The sequence below is a fragment of the Alligator mississippiensis genome, chromosome 1 (assembly GCF_030867095.1).
Source record: "Alligator mississippiensis isolate rAllMis1 chromosome 1, rAllMis1, whole genome shotgun sequence".
Lineage (NCBI taxonomy): Eukaryota > Metazoa > Chordata > Crocodylia > Alligatoridae > Alligator > Alligator mississippiensis.
In genome coordinates, this window is record NC_081824.1 from 287,890,450 (window position 1) to 287,911,395 (window position 20,946).

Sequence of the window (20,946 nt, forward strand, 5' to 3'; positions counted from 1 at the left end):
AATGATATGCATTTGGGTGGCAAACATTGGCACTTATATACTTCATCCATAGCACATTATGAGTCATCTAAAGTTGTTCTGTAAAAGGGCAAGTATGCAGAGTGCTTTTAAAGGTGCCATTATGTGTATCATTCTAGTTCACAGTTTTTTGCTTGCTTAGCATTTATCCTGATGATTAACAGAGCACTGGTATTACTCTGTCAGCCAAGACAGATGTACTCTAACACTCATCACCCTGCAGCAGCAGACCCTTAACAGAAGGGCCCCAAGCACTGGCCTGTAACTCCTCTGTTTACCCTGAGGGACAAAATTAGAAGCTCTGATTATAATGATGGTTTTACTGTTTATTTTTTAATAATAATCCTTTTAATTGACCACCTTAAAACACCTTATCAACATGACTTAATGAAAACTCAAAAATCTAGAAGAACAGAACACATCTAAGAAATACATAGGGATCATTCCAGCCTTGGTTGAGCCATGCAATAATAAACATAACCAAGTATTGGCTACACATCTAAGCTACTCTAGATTTACATCAGTGCAGGCTGTGCAAAATTCAGTTTTTTACAGCTAGTAATGCTTTTTATCCAGAAAAATTTTCTGTGTACTGCTGGCTGTAAATACAGGAACACCTTATCTATAGCTTAGCTCTCAAGCTAGTGCTGACTGCACTAAAACCACAATTACATTCCATATACACCTAAAACTTTAGATAGTGAAAAAATGTTTTGAGACCAACTCTGGCCATAACACAGAACCATTACTCTTTTGGAGCACCTGGTTAGACAAAATATATTATTCTCATTGATATAGTCTAGCAACAAAACTTTCTAAAATGTAGAAGCCTTCCAAACCTGTAACTGAAACAGTCACTGAAGGTGTCATTACCTTCTGAGAAAACACAACATAGTATCCTGTTCCTTTGGCTCGGCAGGTGAGCTTGCAAACATCTCCAGGAAGCACTCCTGAATACTTGGGGACCCACTCCACAAATGTTTTGACACCTTTTGCATCAGACTGATAGCCGTTTCTTGCTTCACATTGCTCTTGTCGAAAAGATTTAGCTGGAGAATTGTTCATATCATTAGTATTTGCCTTAAGACAGTGTAATAGCACTAGATTCAGCTATCATATTCAGTTCATACCGTAACTCCTCTTTACGTTAGACTCTTGGGTCTTTGAGAGTCCTCTGTCTTGTTTATTTAAATAATGTTTCCATGACTACAGGCATCTAATCACAACTCCTTTTATTGATACAGTTTGTTTTCCAAGAGTGGGACTCCTCTTTATGAAAGCTGACTATCCGTATCCACCATATTTTTGTAGGTTTACTAAGTTTGTGAGCTGGGTTACACTGACTTTGTAGCTCATGTAAGTAAAGTCTCAACATTATGGGTACATTTTTGAGAAACTCTGATGGACACAATTATTTTTCCTCCCAGTAGAGGTTAATATTTACCATAGAACAGGATGAAAGACTTCAATATCAAGCAGCTTTGGCTGCTGTGGAACGTACCATTTGCTGGACAGGCTACAACATTACAGGAGCGATAAATGGCCCGTTTTCCTGTGCAGTACCGTCCACTATTTCTAGGAGCTGGATTATTGCAGTGACGATAAGCAAATTGAACGCCTCCACCACATGTACGGGAGCACTGTCCCCAAGGTCCCCAGGATCCCCAGTTACCATGGCTTGAAGCCTGGAATACATGGAAAAATAGGTTATAAATCAGGATAAAGAAGCTAACTCTCAATGGCATAAGTAATTGCACCCAAAATTGACAGTACTTTCCCTTTCATTTTATCTGAGGCTCTCTGATACTAGAACAAAGGGAACAACTCTGTGCATTTGCAGTCATGTCTTCATTGTCCTTGATCTGTGTGTAGAGGGCACTATGTCAAGTGGCATTGTAGATGAAGGTCAAGGTCAACATATGAGACTAACTCTACTGAGTCACTTAAGTTAATATGAAACTAGATACACCTCACAGGAATCCATCATGTGATGATTCTTTCTCTGTTATTGTTCCTTCTATAAGCAGGTCCACTTAGTCTGGGGTAGTAGGCTGACCTTGTTACTTTTAGTAATTACAGAGTTCCTGTGATAGAAACATTCCTCTTTATCATGGAGACTTCTGTAACTGGATTACTAGTTACAGAAATAACCATGATTTGACCAATCTGTGCAAGTTTGTGTGGCTCCTAGTTGCATCTTATATATCTGAAGAAACATGAATGGAATTCAGTGTATTGGTATTTTGACTTTTGTGTCTGAAGAGGTAGTTAGTAAGTAGGTATGTCAGCCATAAAGAATGCCTACCATGTCACTAAGTAAATTAGCATTCCACACTGACATAATCTTCCCAAAGCAAGGGACTGTTTCTGTTTTACTATTTATGTAGTGAATAAAGCAGACTGAATATCATACTTAAGTGTAAGAAGTGAAGGCATGAACTGATAAAATGAAGTTTGGCAAAAGCAGCACAGTTAAAGCAACTTCTGAGCCAGCAGACTAAAGTGCCAGGAGATACTGGCATAAGAGCAAGCTGTCAGATACTGCTTTCAGTGAGCCTGCTAACTTGGCTTTCTTAAGGGAAAACTGCAGAAATGCAACACTTTCCTGCAGTTATATTTCTCAAAGTTATGCATGCTACATTGAGAAGAGTGGCAATACCTTATTTTGGAAAACAGAAGCATATAAAGAATGAAATTAGGTTTGAAGTATTTAAAAAGCTCTTTAGTATAGGGACCTTCCTTGGGTACAGTCCGTAGTCTCAATGTACACAAAGGAAATTTAAAGCAATCCAAGATTTGTCCTGGACAATGCTCATAAGCATGGAGAAACTCCGTTGGTAAGAAGCTACAGAATGGAGGCCTCTCCTGTGTCAATTCTGCTGCCACATATGTTCCCTGTTACTATAATGGGACAAGTTGAGACTATATGATGAGGACACATGTTTTCACATCTCTAATCATCTTAGTAGAGATAAATCCTCCATCTCTCCTGAAACCCGGCTCACAGCAGAATCAAAGCCTATATTTTTAAAGAACATTTCCAATCTGTCAGAGTAAAATATCCAGTACTTTAGGGGCAGAAAACATATTTCCTAATATTCAGCACCATTTTTCTGACATGATAAGGTTAAGGTCAATTACATAACAAATAAAAATAAGGTAGATTTAAAACTATAGGCAAAGGGCCTAACTTGGCCACTGTGACTCCCACTAAATTAGCACCTGTCTGACTTTCCTTATGGCTTATAATTTTACATCTGAAACATACCGAATAATATTTCTTCTTTGTTTTGTCAACGCATTTTCCATGGAGGCAAATCCTTCCTTTTCCACATGGTGTCCCCTCCACAGCAGGCAACTTTTTGGTCAGACAAACCATCTGACCTTGGCGAACGACTGCACACCACAGGCGAGAGCATACATCCATACCAGGGCACACTGTGTATTCAGGCCCAAATGCCAGTTTGCACTGACGAATGGCATCATAAGTTTGTCCTGGAAGCTCCTCAGGGCCTAAGATCTGTTTTTTTGGTTGGTCCAGTAAACAGTTACCTAAAAGAAAAATCCAATTTACTACTCATTTTACTGTTATCTTTGCCTTTAGCATTCAAATTGGACATAATTATAATGATTTTGGACCCAATTCAGAACTCCAATGGAGTCATTAAAGAATCTCAGGAGCTTCGGTAGGCTTTGGATCACCTGATTATTAGGGCTGTGTGATGCTTTGGTTCCTGATTCAATTCGGTGGAGATTTGGCCTGATTTAGTGGCTGAATCTCTAAATCCAAATCAAACCAGGAAACCCTTTAATCTCTCGGAATCAAATTGGAACCTTCCGAATTGATTCAGAGAGATTCAGAAAGATTTGATGATTCGGACATAGATACAGCTTTAAATGTTTTTTCTACATACCTCAAGGTACCATGGGGTTCATGAATGCTGTGAAGGTGGTGTGGATGGAGCACGGGGTGCGGGGTAGGGGGGTCCCCAACATGCTCAGCAGCAGACCCGGAACTATACTAGAAGCACTTCTGGTCCACTTCTGGGTTTGCCAGGGAGCACACGGGGGTTCCCCCCATGGCCTCTTTGGCTTGGTGACTGGTGCTTTCTGGGTCTGGGGGGGGAGCACCCGTGGTCCCCCTGTGGGGAGGGGGGGCACGGGGGTCCCCCCCTGCACACTCCCTGGTGGACCCAGAAATGGACCGGAAGTAGCTCTGTTCTACTTCTGGGTTCACTGCCAAGCACACAGGAGGCCTCTCCGTGCTCTTGCAGGATGCTCCATCTGCCCTACCATTGTAGCATTCATGAGCCGCACCTGGTACCTTGAGATATGTAGAACAAACATTTAAAGCCTTGTCTATGTCCAAATCACTGATTCTCTGAATCAGCATTGAATCTTCAGATTTGGATTCTGCTGAATTGAATCAGGAACAGTGATCCAAATCAGTGAATCAAATCACTGTCCCCGATTTGGGCTAAATCCAAATCTGAATCAAATACGGCCCATTACATGTACTGTTACTGATTATCAACTAGGTTCTCTCCCTAAAGGCTACAAGGTGTCAAAATCTGTTTGTCATGAACTGTGTTGGGCAACCAGGACACCATTCCCAGATGACCACTTAGAGAGGACACATGTATGGCAGTTGCTTCCGATGCCTGTCTAGCTGGCACAACTGCCGCAGCAGGTCTAGCTCTGGCCATCCTCCCTGCTGCTCCCTGGTTGTACAGTTAAGGTAAACTTACAAAAAGATAGTGGATAGGTTACTGAAAATGCTTATCACCCTTAAGCACTCTGTACAATGGATATCAGTGAAAAAGTCTGGAACTTGTGTGCTGTTACACTGTATCTGAGTTCCCTCAAAATGGGATTCATTCTATTTATCAGTCCGTGATTTAAGGCAAGATCCAAAAGACATGTAAAGTAAGCAAAGCTGTCATTTCAAGTTTGAGCCAAAATACTTGGAGAAGTAAAGCTTCTAAAGGGGAGCCAGAAAAGTATGAAAAATAGATCTGTAGCCAACTGAGCCCCATAAAAAAACCCCAAACCAAACCAGAAAATCAGTTCAAACGAAAAAAAAACCCCAACAAGCAGCATATCAAAAGTAATGTCAGTGGTAAATTAGCATTGGGCTTCCATTCGTAGGAATGACATCTAGATTTAGTTGAAGAGTTCTGTTAATTTTGAAATAAAAAAGGCATAACACAGAATAAAGGCATATTTCAGTTATTTGCAGAAGTCAAAGTCTGCCTGGCAGACACCCACTAAAAATGTACAGTCACCTTCAGATTTCTGTGGAATCCTGTTTTAATGAATTTTGTTTATACCACTGATGGACTCATTTACTGACATGGAGAACTATGGAATTATGGATCTTGTCACATCGTGTGTGCTGCATGTAGCATAGGTAAGGTACACTTATCCTTAGCCAAAGTAGCTTACCACAACCTATCTCACTTCACAAACAACATCAGCACCACCTGGACTTGATCATGAGTGAAAAATATGTAAGTACTTAGAGATTAAAGCAGTTTATAAAGTTGAATAAAAGTTCAAAGTAATGTAGTATGTTTCCAAACTTGATTTAGCTCTCATATTAAAAAGAAAAGGCAGGGAGGGGCAGCAAAAGATCAACAGATTTAGTTTCCTTTAAGGGAATACATTTACTGAAATTGTTTGCTTTCCCTGAAGACCACTAAGGTTTTAAGTCTCCTGACAGCAACATTTAGCCAAAAATCCTTTCAGTATCATCACTTATTTATTACCAAAAAGTTCAGTCCAGTTAAGTCTGTTGCTTCATTTGTCCCCTCATGACCCTGCCTTACTCAATAAGTAGATCTTATCTTTAGTCTGGAAGACACTGTCTTTTGTTAATGAAGATGTGATTTGCCTCTGCTAATTGATGGGCTAGTGCCATAAGATAAAAATAATTAAAAATAGCCTACTGTGCAATATGTATTGTGGCATAAAATACTAAAGACATAGTAGGGAGTGAGGATGCACAGATGTTTTCTATAAAATAGGACACTGGGATTTCTAAAAGGAAAATCATGACTGGCAGCAGTGTCTGTCAGAATCATGTTCAGTAAAAATAAAGAACTGCTACTCTTCAAATCCTTCTACCAATTCCATTTGATTTGTGCTGATAGAGAAAGCCAGCATAAAGTCTAGTAGTGAGGGAGGGGATGAGCTCAAAAGTCTTGGATGTATACTGTGATTATCACAGTTAAGTGTGTCAACTATTCAATGTTTTATAACAGGGGTGGGCAGTTATTTGGGCCCAAAAGCCACATAGAGAGTTTTGGTGACCTATTGCAGACCAGGTGAGCACTCTGTCCTCCCCCCCCCCCCCCAACAACTCACCAAAACCCTCTGTAGGGCTGTGGATTGGTGCAGAGCAGTATTCAGGAGTGGGAAGGGCAGAAGAGGCTGGGATCACGTGCCCTCTGGGGTGTGGGGTATGCGTGAAGAAGATTATGGAGGAGTGTGTACGTGTGTGTGTGTGTGTGTGTGTGTGTGTGTCTGGGGGGGAGGGGCAGGGGGAGTGCCTGAGCACTAAGTCCCAGAAGCCTGCTGTGGATAAGGGGAGGGAGGGGGTGGCAGGGGGTTCATGCAGCAGAGCTAGCCTAGACAGTATGGGCTGAGTGTCTCCTGTGGCACTCCACATGAGGCCAAGCCCCACCTACTCATGCCACAGAAGCCCATGCTACACTTGCGCTGGTGCTCACAGCCCAGCTGAGTGCTGCTCTGCACCCATCGCTTCCAGCAGCAGCTCCGGTTCCTGATCTTGCCCCTTCAAAGCCACATCACTTTGGGGGGCTCCTGTCCCAGTGCATGGGACTCTGGGTCCAGCTCCAGCTCCTGAAAACTGAAGCCAAACCCCAGTGCTGGGACAGGAGCTTCCTGGTTGGAGTTGCTTGCCCGCCTCTCCGGTACAACATGGCATGATGCACACAGGGCAGTAGCAGCTTCCAAGGGGCTGTTCCTAGTGGAGCTGCATTGGGCCAGGTGCTGCTCTGCACCCCCTACCTCCAACAGCAGCTTCTCCCACTCCTGCTGCACCATACTGCACTGCTCCTGACAGGTTCACAGGGCTCTGGTTCCAGATCCTGGCTGCCTTCCAGTGGAAGGTGGCCAGGAGCTGAAGTCAGAGCCCCATACACTGGGGTAGGAGCCACCCAGCTGAAACTTCTCACCCAGAGTGGCATGGCATAGCACTGCACAATGTGGCAGGGGCAACATCAGAAGCAGGAAGCACTGCTAGAGGTGGGGGGTGTGAGTAACACACAGCTGCAGCCACACTGGGAACAGCCCCATTAGAAGCTGAGCACTGGTCAGGGTCTGGGCCAGTGGGAGCCCAATGCAGGCTGTCTTGGTGTGAGCATGCAGGGCATGCCATGGGGGTAGCTGTGGGCCAGATCCAGTCACCCGGTGAGCCAAATCTGGTCCAGAGGCCGTATTTTCCCCACCTCTGTTTTATAATGTGACAAAAATAGTACATCATTTTCTCACACTAAAATACTTGACAGCACAAGTAGTGGTTTCTGTTTAAATTAACCATTGGGTTTGTGCCGTTGTATGCACCAGAATTATTAGTCATGTTCGTTAACACATTTAAATTTTATTATAACCTCTTTTCTGGGTTATAAATAGACCTTGCTCTGTGTCCTGAAAATCATTTACCTCAAGTTTTGTCAGAAGACATGGAAAGTATATGCCAGAGGTGAGTTCTGTGTACTGAAAAGGCCCCAGAACAAACATATCTAGGAACTATAAATAAAACCTCTGGATAAACACAAATGATAGGTGAGGAGGGGAAGCTCCTAAAGCCCTGTTTATAAGGAATTTTTCTTTAAATGTTTAGTGTTGTGCTACTTAAATAGCAACTGAGCAACAGTGGGAACTCAAGTTTAGGCCATGTGTTAGTGGCTGCTAATTTTTTTCTACCCTGGAACCTCCACTACTTCTTAGCAGGATCACAAGACACAAGGGTACACATTCTTACTCTGTCTTATACAGAGTGACTGAACTTCAGCCAGTTGCTCTTCTCCAAACCCGAGTATCAGAGGGGCCATGTTTTCACCACTGAAAACTTCCTACCGAGGTTGATGGGGGCCCCATATGGCCTAAGTGTCTTATCCAAGGTCACACTGGACATCTAGAGGAGCAAGAAATTGAACACCAGTTTCTTCACTTTGTGGAAGAAAACTCTAACCACTGTCATGATTCAGTTGCTTTTTCATTAATTTCATTTTATGTTCTTGAAGTCACCAAAGCCACCAGTTTCATATTGCAAAAGAAAGGCCTAGTTACTCTCCAGAACACAGGAAAAATTTCCCTTTCCATTTGCCTTTATTATCACTCTATTATTACACACTAATCAGCTTTATTGTGGGCAATGCCAACCTCTATTACTGCTGTTGCTTGCAGTCATTTTTCTTGGTGCTCTGCATAAAAACAATCTCTGTTCCTTGGAATTTATGGCCTGCTCATCTGCCTCCTGCAGGGTTTTATTCTGCTATTTCCACCTGCAGAACAGGTTTGGAGGGGTAACAAAATGCCTCGGTACACATTACCATCAGATGCCAATAACATTCAGTTCCGTGTCTGTTTCAGCAGATCTGAATGATGAGGTTAGTCACAGTACAGATATTTTCACAGTCCTCCATTCCCACTCCCACTCCCACTCCTATTTCACATTCGCCATGCAGTGTAACCACTGTTCGGTACATGTCCAGGGTGCACCCTATGCTGCTATAACAGGAAGCACATTTCATTTTTTTTTTATTTGGTATGTATGGAGTAAAAGCAGGGTGGGGTTTGTTTTTGCAGTGGCAGGTCTTAGTATAGTCTGAGACATGTAGATGTGCTCTAAAAGTCTCTGTTCCCAGTCTATATAATGGCAATAGTGTGACTTCATTTCTTGCAGGAATTTTATGAAGATTAATATATTAAAGGTATGAGGTGTTCAGATCATATGGTAATGAGGACCACAGAAGTATTGTAAATAGATTAAAAAAAAACCTGTTAGACAAAGCCTTTCTGAAATTCTTGCTCTTCTTTTTTTTTTTATCTTAATAAGTCCAGCAGTTTACATTTAATTTCCATTTCATTTTTTTATGCTTTACTTATTTACTTCCTCACTTTAGTCTGGACATGCTCTATTTGTCAGAATGCATGGTTCATCAGGTCCTGTCTGGCTGAAACAAATGACAGTGCAAACTCCTTTGGTTATGTTCCAAAGAATAAAAGGTATCTAGTTTTTCTATAGTATCTCCCATAATAGATCTCTTGTGTCCAAATAAAAGCCGGTCAGTCAAAGGCAAACAATCTGAGAGCAATTCAGGTATATGGAGAGCCATACTCTCTCATTCATTAGAAACTGGTGTCGTGTAATCTCCAAGGTATCCCCTCCTCTATTTTGGGCTGCAGCACTGTATCTCACAATTGGTGTGACTGAATGGGAGAGTCTTTCTGTCTGGTAGTACTTTGAAAGTTTTAAGCCTTCTCCTTTCTCTGCAAGGGAATACAAGTCATCTTCAAAAGAAGGTGTGGGGGAAGGTGATGGTGGGAAAGACAGTCAAAAAGTTAACAGAGGGAACTCTGAAAATTTGGTACATCTGTATATCTATCTATTCATCATTTACCTCAGTCTGATAGCACATTTCATCACTTAACAGGGAACAGATGCCACACCTGTACATGAATGCTTTAGCATGGCCAATAAATGGGAACTGTTAATCCATGAGATCAGCAAATTGGGATGGTGGGGTACTTATGTTCATATTTATAGTAGTATTAATATAGTATACTATAACATTATTAATATGGACATGATGTAATAAGCCTCATGCTCAGCTGGAGGAAGCAGTCCGGGAAAAAGCTGGGTCATCTCTCAGGGCCACAGGAAGAAGGCCTTACCACACAGGCCCTTAAAAGCCCAGAGCAGAGAAGCCACAAGGCCAGCAGCATGTTGTCTGGGCAACGAAACACTTTGCTAGGCTCCTGGCCTGCTTGAAAATCCTCACCTAAATCCTGACTCTGACTTCAAATGTACAACTCTGCCTTTGGTTTAGGATTTTGGCCCTGAAATCCTGACTTATTTTCCAGACCTTGGCTTCTGACTTCAACTCTGCCTTCCTGACTCTAGTTCCTGAGTCAGCCCACCCCTGGATTCTGGTTGTCTCCTGACTTGGTCCCTGACCCTGGCTTCTTCATCCTGCCTCATCGTATAGATGACCTACCCGACTGCCCAGGGACAGACCCCTTACATATACCGAGTGCCTCTATAACATTATTATTTGGAGAAGTTTAATAATTTGGCTGACTGGATTTGTTTTTGCTTTAGTTTATAGATTATACTGATTTTCTGTCAATGCAGATCTTTGATTTTAAAATAAATAAAAGATTCCACCCACCCACATACTGGAAGCAAGATAATGTCTGCAAAAGCTATTAGCTACTAAAGTGATTTTTGCCTGGAAAAGATATCTGTGAAAGCCCAGTTGATCAAGTGAACATATTTCCTGAGCTTCCATAGGAATTGTACTATCATTTGGATGCAGTCAGACATGGAATCGGTTCTTGAATACTACCAGATTAAGGGCCAGCATATGAATCTTTTACCATATTTAGGATTTCCTTGAGACTTTTGAGAACTAACTCACCAGAGTGAGAAAGGGCAATGCACTCTAATTCAATTTTGTTAACTGGGAGCCAGGTTCTGAGATCTGTACTTTCCTTGGGATTTCTTATGCACTAGGGTATCATTCATTGTAAGGGAATTGGAATAACTTGAGTCCCAATCCTCCTCCCATAGAAAGAAATAACAAAGCTTGATTGACTAAATATGTTGGGTGTGATTGTCAAAGGTTTTTCTACTCCATTCCCTTCCAATCATGGGGAAGAGAGCAGGGACAACTCACAAGGGCTTCTCAACATGAGCTGGAAGTGAGGGAAGCAGAAGAGCCTTGTCTTTCCCTTTCATGGTTGTTGGACATTAGCTGGCTAGGTAGAAGGCTAGGCAATAGGAGAAAGAACCTCTATGAAAAATGAGGAAGCAACTTATTATTTCTCCACAACAATAAGGAAAGGAGAAATTATGGCTGTCTGACTTCTTTGGTCTTCCCTGAGAGGTAAAACAGTTATGCCCCCTTTACTATGGATTGATTGTGAGGTCCTCTTGTTGTTCTACCCATGCATACACAATGAGCACTAGACGTGAGATCAAAAGGGCAATAAAAGTGATGTAAAACTTGAAAAGGAAAGATCTACTCTCACATATGTGGAAAGTAACTTGTTAAAATTAAACCAATGCCAAAGCAACATGTATCATAAAACAGGACAAGCATAGATTAATAGAGCTAATAAAAATGAGAGAGAAAAAATGAAGTAATTCTCCAGCTATGATAATAGGATAGAACATTTTAGACAGCACTGAACTTAGCCAAAAAAATATTTACTTTCCTTGCTTTAAAAAAATCCTTTACATTCTTCAGGCAAATGGTACATTTTAACCATAAGTATTTCAGTTACCATAACAACTTGATCCATTCATTCAATTATGTCATTTTTATCTCAGCATTTTGGAATTTGAAAGGGGTTGTTTAAGATTTGCAGTTGCTTTGGGAGCACAATGAATGCTTTAAAATTAATTTAAGATTACAAATCATCCTTTATTTTAGGAGAAAAATGTATTTTTTTAGAAGAAAATGTATGGGCTTTTCCTACCTAGGTGTATGATGGTATTAGCAAAGTAGCAGGTGGAACAGCTTAGGGGTTTCCTTTTATTACACAGGAGCATGCAGAAGTCCTGCTCTGTGTTTGGAACAGTTAGACAATACTGTGATATAAATAACAACAAATTCAGAAGATTGATTAACATGGCCTCTAATTGTTTAGAGCATCCCTTGTATATCCTAAAATGAGGTAGCACTTAGCAAATTTACTGTATGTGATGAGAAGGTAAGTTATTTGTGTATATTTTGGGGAAAAATGATCTCAGTGTTTGGAAACACTAAACCAGGGGTCAGCAAGCCCCCGCACATGTGCCAAACATGGCATGCAAGGCCATTTTGCTTGGCACACCACTGCCAGCCTGGGCTCTAAGTAGCTGCTGCCAGCCATGGAGCCCAGGCTGCTCCCAGCAGGCAGCTGGGAGGCTGCAAGCCTTGCTTCAAGCAGACTGGGCCCCATGGGTTGGCTGCAGCCAGGAGGCTGCAAACAGCTGCTCTGGGCTCCAGCATGTCAGTATTCAGGCACCTTCCAAAGTAGACATTGTAGATTTTTCAGCACTCTGGCCAAAAAACGTTGCCTACCCCTGCACTAGACTAATAAAGTGGTTATTAACCAAGTTTCATCAATAATACAACTAAAACATTACTGTCAATAAGCTACCTGTATTTTATCCTATTTTGAACTGTGCCATAATGTCATCTGACAAAAGGGGCTGTATCCTACATCATATTAGGTTGTAGCTGGTTCTACAAGGTGGCCGCATCTACACATGCGCTTAACTACTCTGTGTAGAGTAGACTAATTAGCTAAGGAGTAAAGCATCACTGTCTACATGGGCAGCACTACTAGGCCATAGGAAACTAGTTAATGTCGCCATAAGATAGTACAGTTGGGGACAGTACTATCTTATGGTGGAGAACTTAACTGCAATTAAATGCCTGCGTGGACGCTGACTGCGGGTGTAAATCGCACCTGGTTAGCTTAGCCGTAGGGGGCCAGATATCTGCCTGCTGCCTAGCCGCATGACTACATGCTTTCAGCACCCTTGTGCCCGACACTAGCTCCTCCGTTGCCCGACACTACCGCATGGAGCTCGGGGCTGACTCCCTATGCCTTGGACCTGGTGTAAACTGCTCTGCCCCTGCTCAAATTGCTGATGTCCTATGCGCACATGTTGACACTGCAACCAGGAGTAGTTTACTTTGGCTCAAAATATTCTGCAGTTTATTGCTTTAAATTAATTGTATGTGTAGATGCACCCAGATTACTCAAAATAACAGAGAATGGTAAAGTCTGTTACTGACATCCCACAAGAATGAATGTTCTGTAAAAAGAGCTGATGATGTATAATAAGAGTGTGCACAACAGAAACCAGCCATTGACATAAGACATATTAATACATACCATGGCCATCATCCAAAAATTCAGTTATTGTTGCTGAAGTGCATTTGGACCAGGGTTTGGAAGCATCGATGCCTGTTAGGATGGAGGACATTAAACGCTTATCTTCCATGGAGCCAAAGTTCTCTTCACAGAATTTGGAATCATCATGTGAAAGCCCAAGCAAGTGCCCTATAGAAATGTAATTAAGAAATGCAATTATAATCTTTTCGTATGAATAGAACAAGGTAACATCTGCTCATAGTTTTCATTTTCAAATATACAGGACAACAGAAGAAAGGCCACTTTATGCTTACCATTGCTTTGAATGGCCATAGTCTTAGTTTGAAGTCAATAGATTTATGTCTATTTACACCAGGTAATTTACAAACTAATACATGTTGATTTATACCAGACTGGCAATAAGTAGAACTAGACTAGTTCACATCTTCTAAGGTTCCGGTCCTTAGTTTCTTCAGGATCAGGGATTATAACTGTAACACAAATTACTAAACTAAGTAAAAAAATATATTGATATTCTGTGACTGATTGTTCAAAAGTTTGTTGAAGATAAATAATGCCGTGTAATCCAGTGTCAGTATTTATTGGATAAATATTTAAGTTTAATAACATCTCTCTGTTTTATATCTGTTCTTAGAGTACAGTTATCACTACAGTATCTGAGCTCTTGTCAGTGGGGCATTAAGAAGTGTATCTAACATTGCGCATGTTTGTTTGTTCTCTCAGCATTTTCCTAGAGAGACAAGTATGTGCAGTTGGCTTTGGTTTTGGTAGGGGCTTTTTTGTTTACTTTGTTTTCAGATATATGTGTTGATAAGTGTTTACATTAGAGAAGGCAAAGTCAAAGAAAAATTGTTTGCACTTGGAGCAGAAGGTGATGAGGTTAGTGATGGTCCTTAACAGTTGCTGTCTGAGGCAGCAGTCTCGAAGGGGAGCTCCGTATCAGCTTCATTGTTTTACTTTATCGAAATATAATATTTATTTTAAACTAGCCCCTGAGAAAGTTCTGTCTCACAGATGAGATGTATTCATGTTATAGAGTGAAGGGGAGTGAAGTTTTGGACAATGGTCTTCAACCTAGAATTTGAGGTGATCTTTTAGATAACATTGGCTCAAACCATGATATGCCTTGCAATAAGGACACAGATCATGAACATGATTCAAAATTCTAGGAAGACAATGTATCAGCCAACTTTCTTGTAGTCTCAGTAGGGTTGTGCGAAGCTTCAGTCCCTGATTCGATTTGGTGGAGATTTGGCCTGATTCAGTGGCCGAATCTCCGAATCTGAATCAAATCAGGGGACTCTTTAATCTCTCTGAATTGAATCAAACCCTCCAAATTGATTCAGAGAGACTCAGTGATTTGGACATAGACAAAGCTTTAAACGTTTTTTTCTACAGACCTCTAGGTAGCAGGAAACTCATGAATGCTGCAGTGCTGGGGTGCATGGAGTGTCCCACAGAAGCATGGGGGGGTCCCCAGCACACTCATCAACAGACCCGGAAGTGGCCCAGAAGCACTTCTGGCCCACTTCTTGGTTCGCCGCCAAGCACGTGGAGGCCCCCCTCCCCATTCCTGTGGGACACTCCATCCGCCCCAGCACCACAGTGTTCACAAGCCACGCTGGTACCTCGAGGTATGTAGAAAAAAACATTTAAAGCTATGTCTGCGTTGGAATCACTGATTCTCTGAATCAACATTGAATCTTCAGATTTGGATTCAGCTGAATTGAATCAGGGACAGTGATCCGATTCAATTAATCAAATCACTGTCCCTGATTCAGGTTGAATCCGAATCCAAATCCGAATCGAATAGGGCCCACTTCGCACACCCCTATTAGCCAGTGCTGCTGAGGAGATATGTTGCAGTTTTCTCTAAGAGTGGGAGTTGCCTGACTACTGCAGGCTTCATGAGCAAATATTTTGTATTGCTGTAGTATAGCCAGGGGATGATAAAAGCATGAATACAGAGGCTAGGTCATCATTTGCAAGGGTGGGATTCAGTCCTTAAGTCAAATGAAAGTGGTAAAAAGCATTACTCATGTAGGCTGCTATGAGAGAAAGTGTCAGCAAAAAATTGAAGAGAATTCCTAAACTACATAATGAAATAGCCAACTGTGGGTTTCTCTTCAAACAAAGGACATTACCTCCTGGCTACAAACTTTTCAGAAAGTTTTTCTTTGTACATATCTTGTCTTGTTTGTTCTTCATTCACAACTTGATGTGAGTCATCTTTATAATGCAAGCATGAAGGGATCTTGGTAATAGACACATTAGCAAAGAAAATGTAAAGCTGTGTGTCTTCTCCATATTACTGGCATTTGAATTTATGGTGACAGCTATTGGTCAGAACCAAATTACCTAGTGGATGCATGCAGATGTTGAAAGGTACTAAAGAAACCATTGATCTTTTCAGGGCTCTATGACTCATGGAAGTGATACATGCAGAACAGGATTCTTCAGTGCTAGTAGGACTGTTACATGTTTGAAAGAGGAAGGAAAGGCTTTTTTCTGAATAATAAGATGTGTGTTTTGGTTATGAGTTGTATCACTTGCCAACATCTTTCTTTCCCATGCCTGGAAGTTTTTGGGTGGGATTCTCTAGTTTTGGATTGCAACTTTTTAATTACGTTCAGTACTTCTTGATGAGTAAATGTGCAACCTAGGACTGCAATTAAGGCTGTTGGCCAGTGATTATAGGTGGAGTGCATCCACATGTTGGAAAAGCCTTCCCAAACGTGATTTTTTTCAAAGTGGGATGATTACTGATGTTCACTCCTGATGGAAGAAATTTCAGATTGATTAAGTCATTTGGATAGCAACTTTAGGAAGGGTTTGGCAGTTTCAGTGGAGAATGATAGGAAAGCTCTCTTGGCCTATGTGCTTGTTAGGCCAAGTAGAGGCAGCTGAGTTAAGCTGCAGCAGTTGAGGGAAGGCTAATTATCATGCAGAGCAGAAATTCCTGTGTATGGCTGGAGAGAGAGCCAGCTGACAGGAAAGGGTGTAGCTCTGCAGCACAAAAAAACAAGATCTAGGAGGTAGCAGGGCAGTCTGACCCTGCAGGCAGCAGGGAGTGGATCTCCTGAAGGGTTTCAGGAGACAGACTAGCCATTGCTTAAGCAGTCCTCCCCCCACTCCCTCCCAGAACTGCAAGAAGAAACCTAAGGGGAACATAGGGTATGTGGTGAGGCAAGGAGCCAAAGTGAGGTGCCCTTTGGGTTTGAAGGGTAGTAATCAATAGCTCAATGTCTAATTGGCAGCTGGTATCAAGTGGAGTACCCCAGGGGTATGTCTTGGGCCCTGTTTTATTTAATACCCTGGAATCAATGACCTTCATCAATGACCTAGAACATGGTGTGCACCCTCAGCAAATTTGTGGATGACACCAAACTGTGTGGAGCAGTAGATATTTTGGAGGGTAGGGCTAGGAGAGACCTAGACAAATTGGAGAACTGGACTAAAAGAAATATTGTGAAGTTCAATAAGGACAAGTGCAAAGTCCTGCATTTAGGATGGAACAATCTCATGAACTAGTACAGACTGGGGACTGAGTGGCTAAGCAGCAGCTCTGCAGAAAATGACTTGTTGGTTACAGTGGACAATTAGCTGAATATGAGTGTGGCCTTGTTGTAAAAAAGGCTAACAGCATACTGGGCTGCATTAGTAGGAGTGTTGCTAGCAGGTCAAGGGAAGTGATTTTTACCTTCTATTCGGCACTGGCGAGGCCAGTTTTGGGCCCCCACTACAAAAGGGATGTGGACAAACTGGAGAGAGTCCAGCAGAGGGCAACAAAAATGGTTAGAGGGCTGGGAAACATGACATATGAGGAGAGGCTGAGGGAACTTGGGTTATGTAGTCTGAAGAGAAGACGGGGGGGATTTAATACTGAGGGTAGTGGTTACAAAGAAGATAAAGCAAGACTGTTCTCAGTGGTGTCAGATGACAGAAAAAGAAACATCAGTCTCAAGTTTCAGCAAGGGATGTTTAGGTGAAAGATTAGGAAAATTTTTCTTAGTAGGAGGGTGGTAAAACATGGGAACAGGTTACCCAGAGAAGCTGTGGAATCTCCATTCTTAGAGGTTTTTAAGACCTGGGTAGAGGAAAGCCTTGACTGGGATCAGATAGTCAGGGACTGTCCTGCTTTGAGCACTAGGTGACTTCCTGAAGTCCCCTTCCAACTCTAATTTTCTATGATTCTATGACTTTTCAGAGAGGAGGTTGCTTGTGTTTGTGTTTTAACAATGCTTAAGATCAGAGGACTGAGTTGTGGCTGAAGAGAGGGAGAAGTCCATGGGCTGAGATTCAGAAAGCTAGTGTCCAAGGCAGTGGATCTGGGCTCCAGAAATCTCAGCCAGATAAAGAAGGTTGAAGCCAGGTAAGCAAGGACAAGAGTCTTGGGGCCTAAGGGGCTCAGGGTGGTTTTGGATGTTGTGGAAATAAGTTTAACTAGGTCTCTTACTTGACTAAGAGGAGAGAAAGAGAGAGAAAGAGAAGAGAAAAAGATGCTGATGCTATGTGTTTTAAAATGTTCTAAGAGAAGGAAAAACCTCCATGCCTTGTTTTGTTTTAATATATTAATCTCTACGTGCAGATGTTAACCTCCTCCTTTCCAGGAACCAGAAACTGATAGCTGTTCCCAAACACAATATGTTTGCTGAATAAGTAAACTGCCTACGTGTGACAAACGAATGATCAACTTCTTCCTGTTTCTTCAAGGTTGCTCTGTCTAAACCATGCATCTTTTCTCACTGTCTAAAGTATAAATACGCTTGTAAACTTATAGAGTTCAGAGTTCCCTTGAGAACCTTCCTTGTGATCACTTGTATAGCTCTAAATAAACCAAGATGGCTTGGTCAATTCTGATATAACCACAACGCAAAGTTTGATTTCTTCCACAATGTAGAGGTTGCTATGAAGAGGCCACTGAGTGTCATTTGGGAGGCATGGGTGTGACTATGAGATGGCTAGAGGTCACAATTCTAGCTCCAAAGGTGACCACATCCTAAAGAGGGTGTATGCCTGTTGGGTGAGAGGAGAGAGGCAACAGGTACAAAAGAGTTGGTCACCTTAGCTTCCATAGGCAGCCTCCCCTTTTATTTATCTAACAGAAAAATCCTGGCAGAGGAGATTGGGGAGCACCAACAGGCCAGTTGGGGGAAGAAGATCACTTGAGCCTGTCACACCTTTAATACAGCTTTAGGAATGATACCGAGGACCTTTTTATTTTTTCATTCTGTCTTATCAGCGTTTGTTTTCTTCCAGCAGTGTTTGAGCTTCTGTCCCTTTCTTTTTATCCAGTCTGGCATGACAGAAAACTAGGAGTGGCTAGGAATAACAGGTGTAAACTAGTTGAGAGTGGATTTATGTTAGATATTAGGAAGAAATTTTTCACAGTAAGGGTGGCCAGGGTCTGGAATGGGCTTCCAAGAGAGGTGGTGCTCTCACCTAGCTTGGAGGTCTTCAAGAGGAGGCTAGATAGTCACCTGGCTGGGGTCATCTGACCTTGGTCCTCTTTCCTGCCAGGGGCAGGGGGTCGGACACGATGATCCATTGTGGTCCCTTCTGACTCTACAATCTATGACTCTATGACTATGAAAACCAAGGACACTTGTTAGTTGGAGGTCCAAGGGGGAATAATTTGATCCAAGGTTGTTCATAGCTAATGGTAACAGAAAATGCTAACAGTTTAACAGGTCCTTAACTGCTCGTCTTTTGAGTGAAGTTATGTTGTCCTTCAAAATGTTGTAGAGTTTGTTGGAGTATATGAACTTTCAGATACAGACCAGGATCCTTGGCCTGCTTGCTGCCAGGGACCTGGAAAGTCTCTGACTACTGCTTTTGTGAAGTGAAGATATTGGATGGATTATAATGTCAGGCCCAGTTACGTGCGATCAAATATGACCTTATGAAAGTAGTTGCGAAGCAAGTGAGGAAATGAAATTTGGGGGTTCTGAGTCTGTGGCCCTACATGCTGAAATCTAGGGTATTTAGCAGAGAAGCTATCACTGATCTCCTTCCTGAATCCTTTATTCTGAGGTGGTCTGTAAATAAGCATAGAAATCTTAACACTATAGTTTCTACTGTCAAAATTCACATGGACTCATTTGTCTAGGATCATTATTTCAGGCACATAGCCTGGACTTGACGTTGGATAAGAAGGTGAAAGCAATACCATGTGCTTTCTGACCCTGTCAAAGTCTGGAACAGAATATAGGGTATGTCAGGATCCTGGAAAAGTTTCTCTAGATTTGAACTGTGATAGATGATTAAATGAATTGTGCCATGGGATAATATGAGTAGAATTATGGTTCCCAAATGCATTGTAAAGACCAGTCTATTGGAACTGTGATTTGGTTGAGTCCTGCAAACAAACAGAATTGGTGCAATGTAATCCCATAGTAGTGGGTATGCTGAAAGCATAGTGGCATAACAGGAATAGAAACTGTAATAATATATGACAGTGGGTGCATCTACACATGCATTTTATTATGGAGTTGTCTAATTAGCTCTGCAGTAAAGTGTCACAGTCTACACGTGCCAGTATTCGGACACAGAAAATTAATTAACTCTACTGTAGAGTAGTACAACTGGGGACAGTACTTTCCTATAGTGGATTAATTTACTCTGCTGAAATGCAAATGCAGATGGTGACAGGGGCTGGTTGAGGCACAAGGGTGCTAAAGTGCTGGGGCTGCCTGCTGCCAAGCCCCTTTGTTGCTCAATGCTGCCATGTGGAGCCCAGGGCTGAATGCCCCCCACTCCAGGTTCCCTGTGCAGAAATAATTATTACAATGTAACCCTTTCTGACTTCTGCTGATATTTAGACATCACTTGGTCAATTTTTTTCTTATTAGGCAAAACTGCAATAGCTAGATCTCATCAGCATGGCATTTTTATGGCTATTTGGCTTCTTCAGCAGTATTTTTGTACTAATACTACTATTAATTAATATACACAATTGGATACATGTGTGCTGTGGGCTGCTCTACCCCAGCTCAAAGTGCTGTGGTCACACTTGGGAACATCTGACTCTAGTGTGAACTGTGCCATAGTTTATCACATCACCTTAATGGCATGTGTAGGTGCACCCTGTGACAATGATAATGCATAGGACCAAACCCAAAGGAAGGAGAAAAGAGAGGAAAGGATATACCACATTTAAAAAATAATTGATTCAGAGTTGTAAAGTGGCCTTCCCACTAACAAGTGATAGTAAGGCTGGAGGAGAGGGTTGTGACTCCAGGCTTCTATCCTCTGTCTATGTTGTTTCTGCAGGACTTTGAGTGCTGCCAAGAAGCACAATTTTCCCACCTGCTTTTGCTTCACACATGCCAAATACGGAAATGAATGTCTAATTTTAAATCTGTGATATCTAAAATCTGTGAAGGTGCTATGCAGGGTTTTTTTTTCCTGTACATATGATTAGTTTTCTTTGGGAATATTTAATATGCCTAGGCCAGATTCTATTACTTTTACTTTGTAATATAGTACTACTCAGTTTGAGTAAGGCTAGTAACTTTGGCCCTATATATCACTATTTAATCATCTGATGGAAATACCAGCTTGAAAAGTGTTGACATTTTTCTAAGGGATTTTAGGTACAGTCTAGTTAAGACATTATGAAGCCTGATATAGTTGAACTCATGTCTGCCTGTTAGCAACCATAACTAGAACTGCTTTTTGCTGACTTGTTAAACCTGTACCTTGTAAGAAACATCTGCCTTTAGTTCTGACATCGCTGCTGACATGTTGCTGGCATGTTGGTCACTTTCTAATGTAAAATAGCTC

At 41.8% G+C, this 20,946-nt stretch overlaps 1 protein-coding gene across 1 annotated transcript in view; it reads right to left on the reverse strand.

The window, feature by feature from the left end:
• Positions 1 to 20,946, reverse strand: part of ADAMTS5 (ADAM metallopeptidase with thrombospondin type 1 motif 5) — a 73,436-nt gene that overhangs the window by 10,989 nt on the left and 41,501 nt on the right. Inside the window, exons 3-6 of the mRNA XM_006278893.4 lie at positions 13,162 to 13,329; positions 3,287 to 3,570; positions 1,520 to 1,703; positions 892 to 1,067 (exon numbers count right to left, since the gene is read on the reverse strand). Coding sequence (XP_006278955.4) covers positions 892 to 1,067; positions 1,520 to 1,703; positions 3,287 to 3,570; positions 13,162 to 13,329 — 812 coding nt within the window. The remainder of the gene's footprint in view (positions 1 to 891; positions 1,068 to 1,519; positions 1,704 to 3,286; positions 3,571 to 13,161; positions 13,330 to 20,946) is intronic.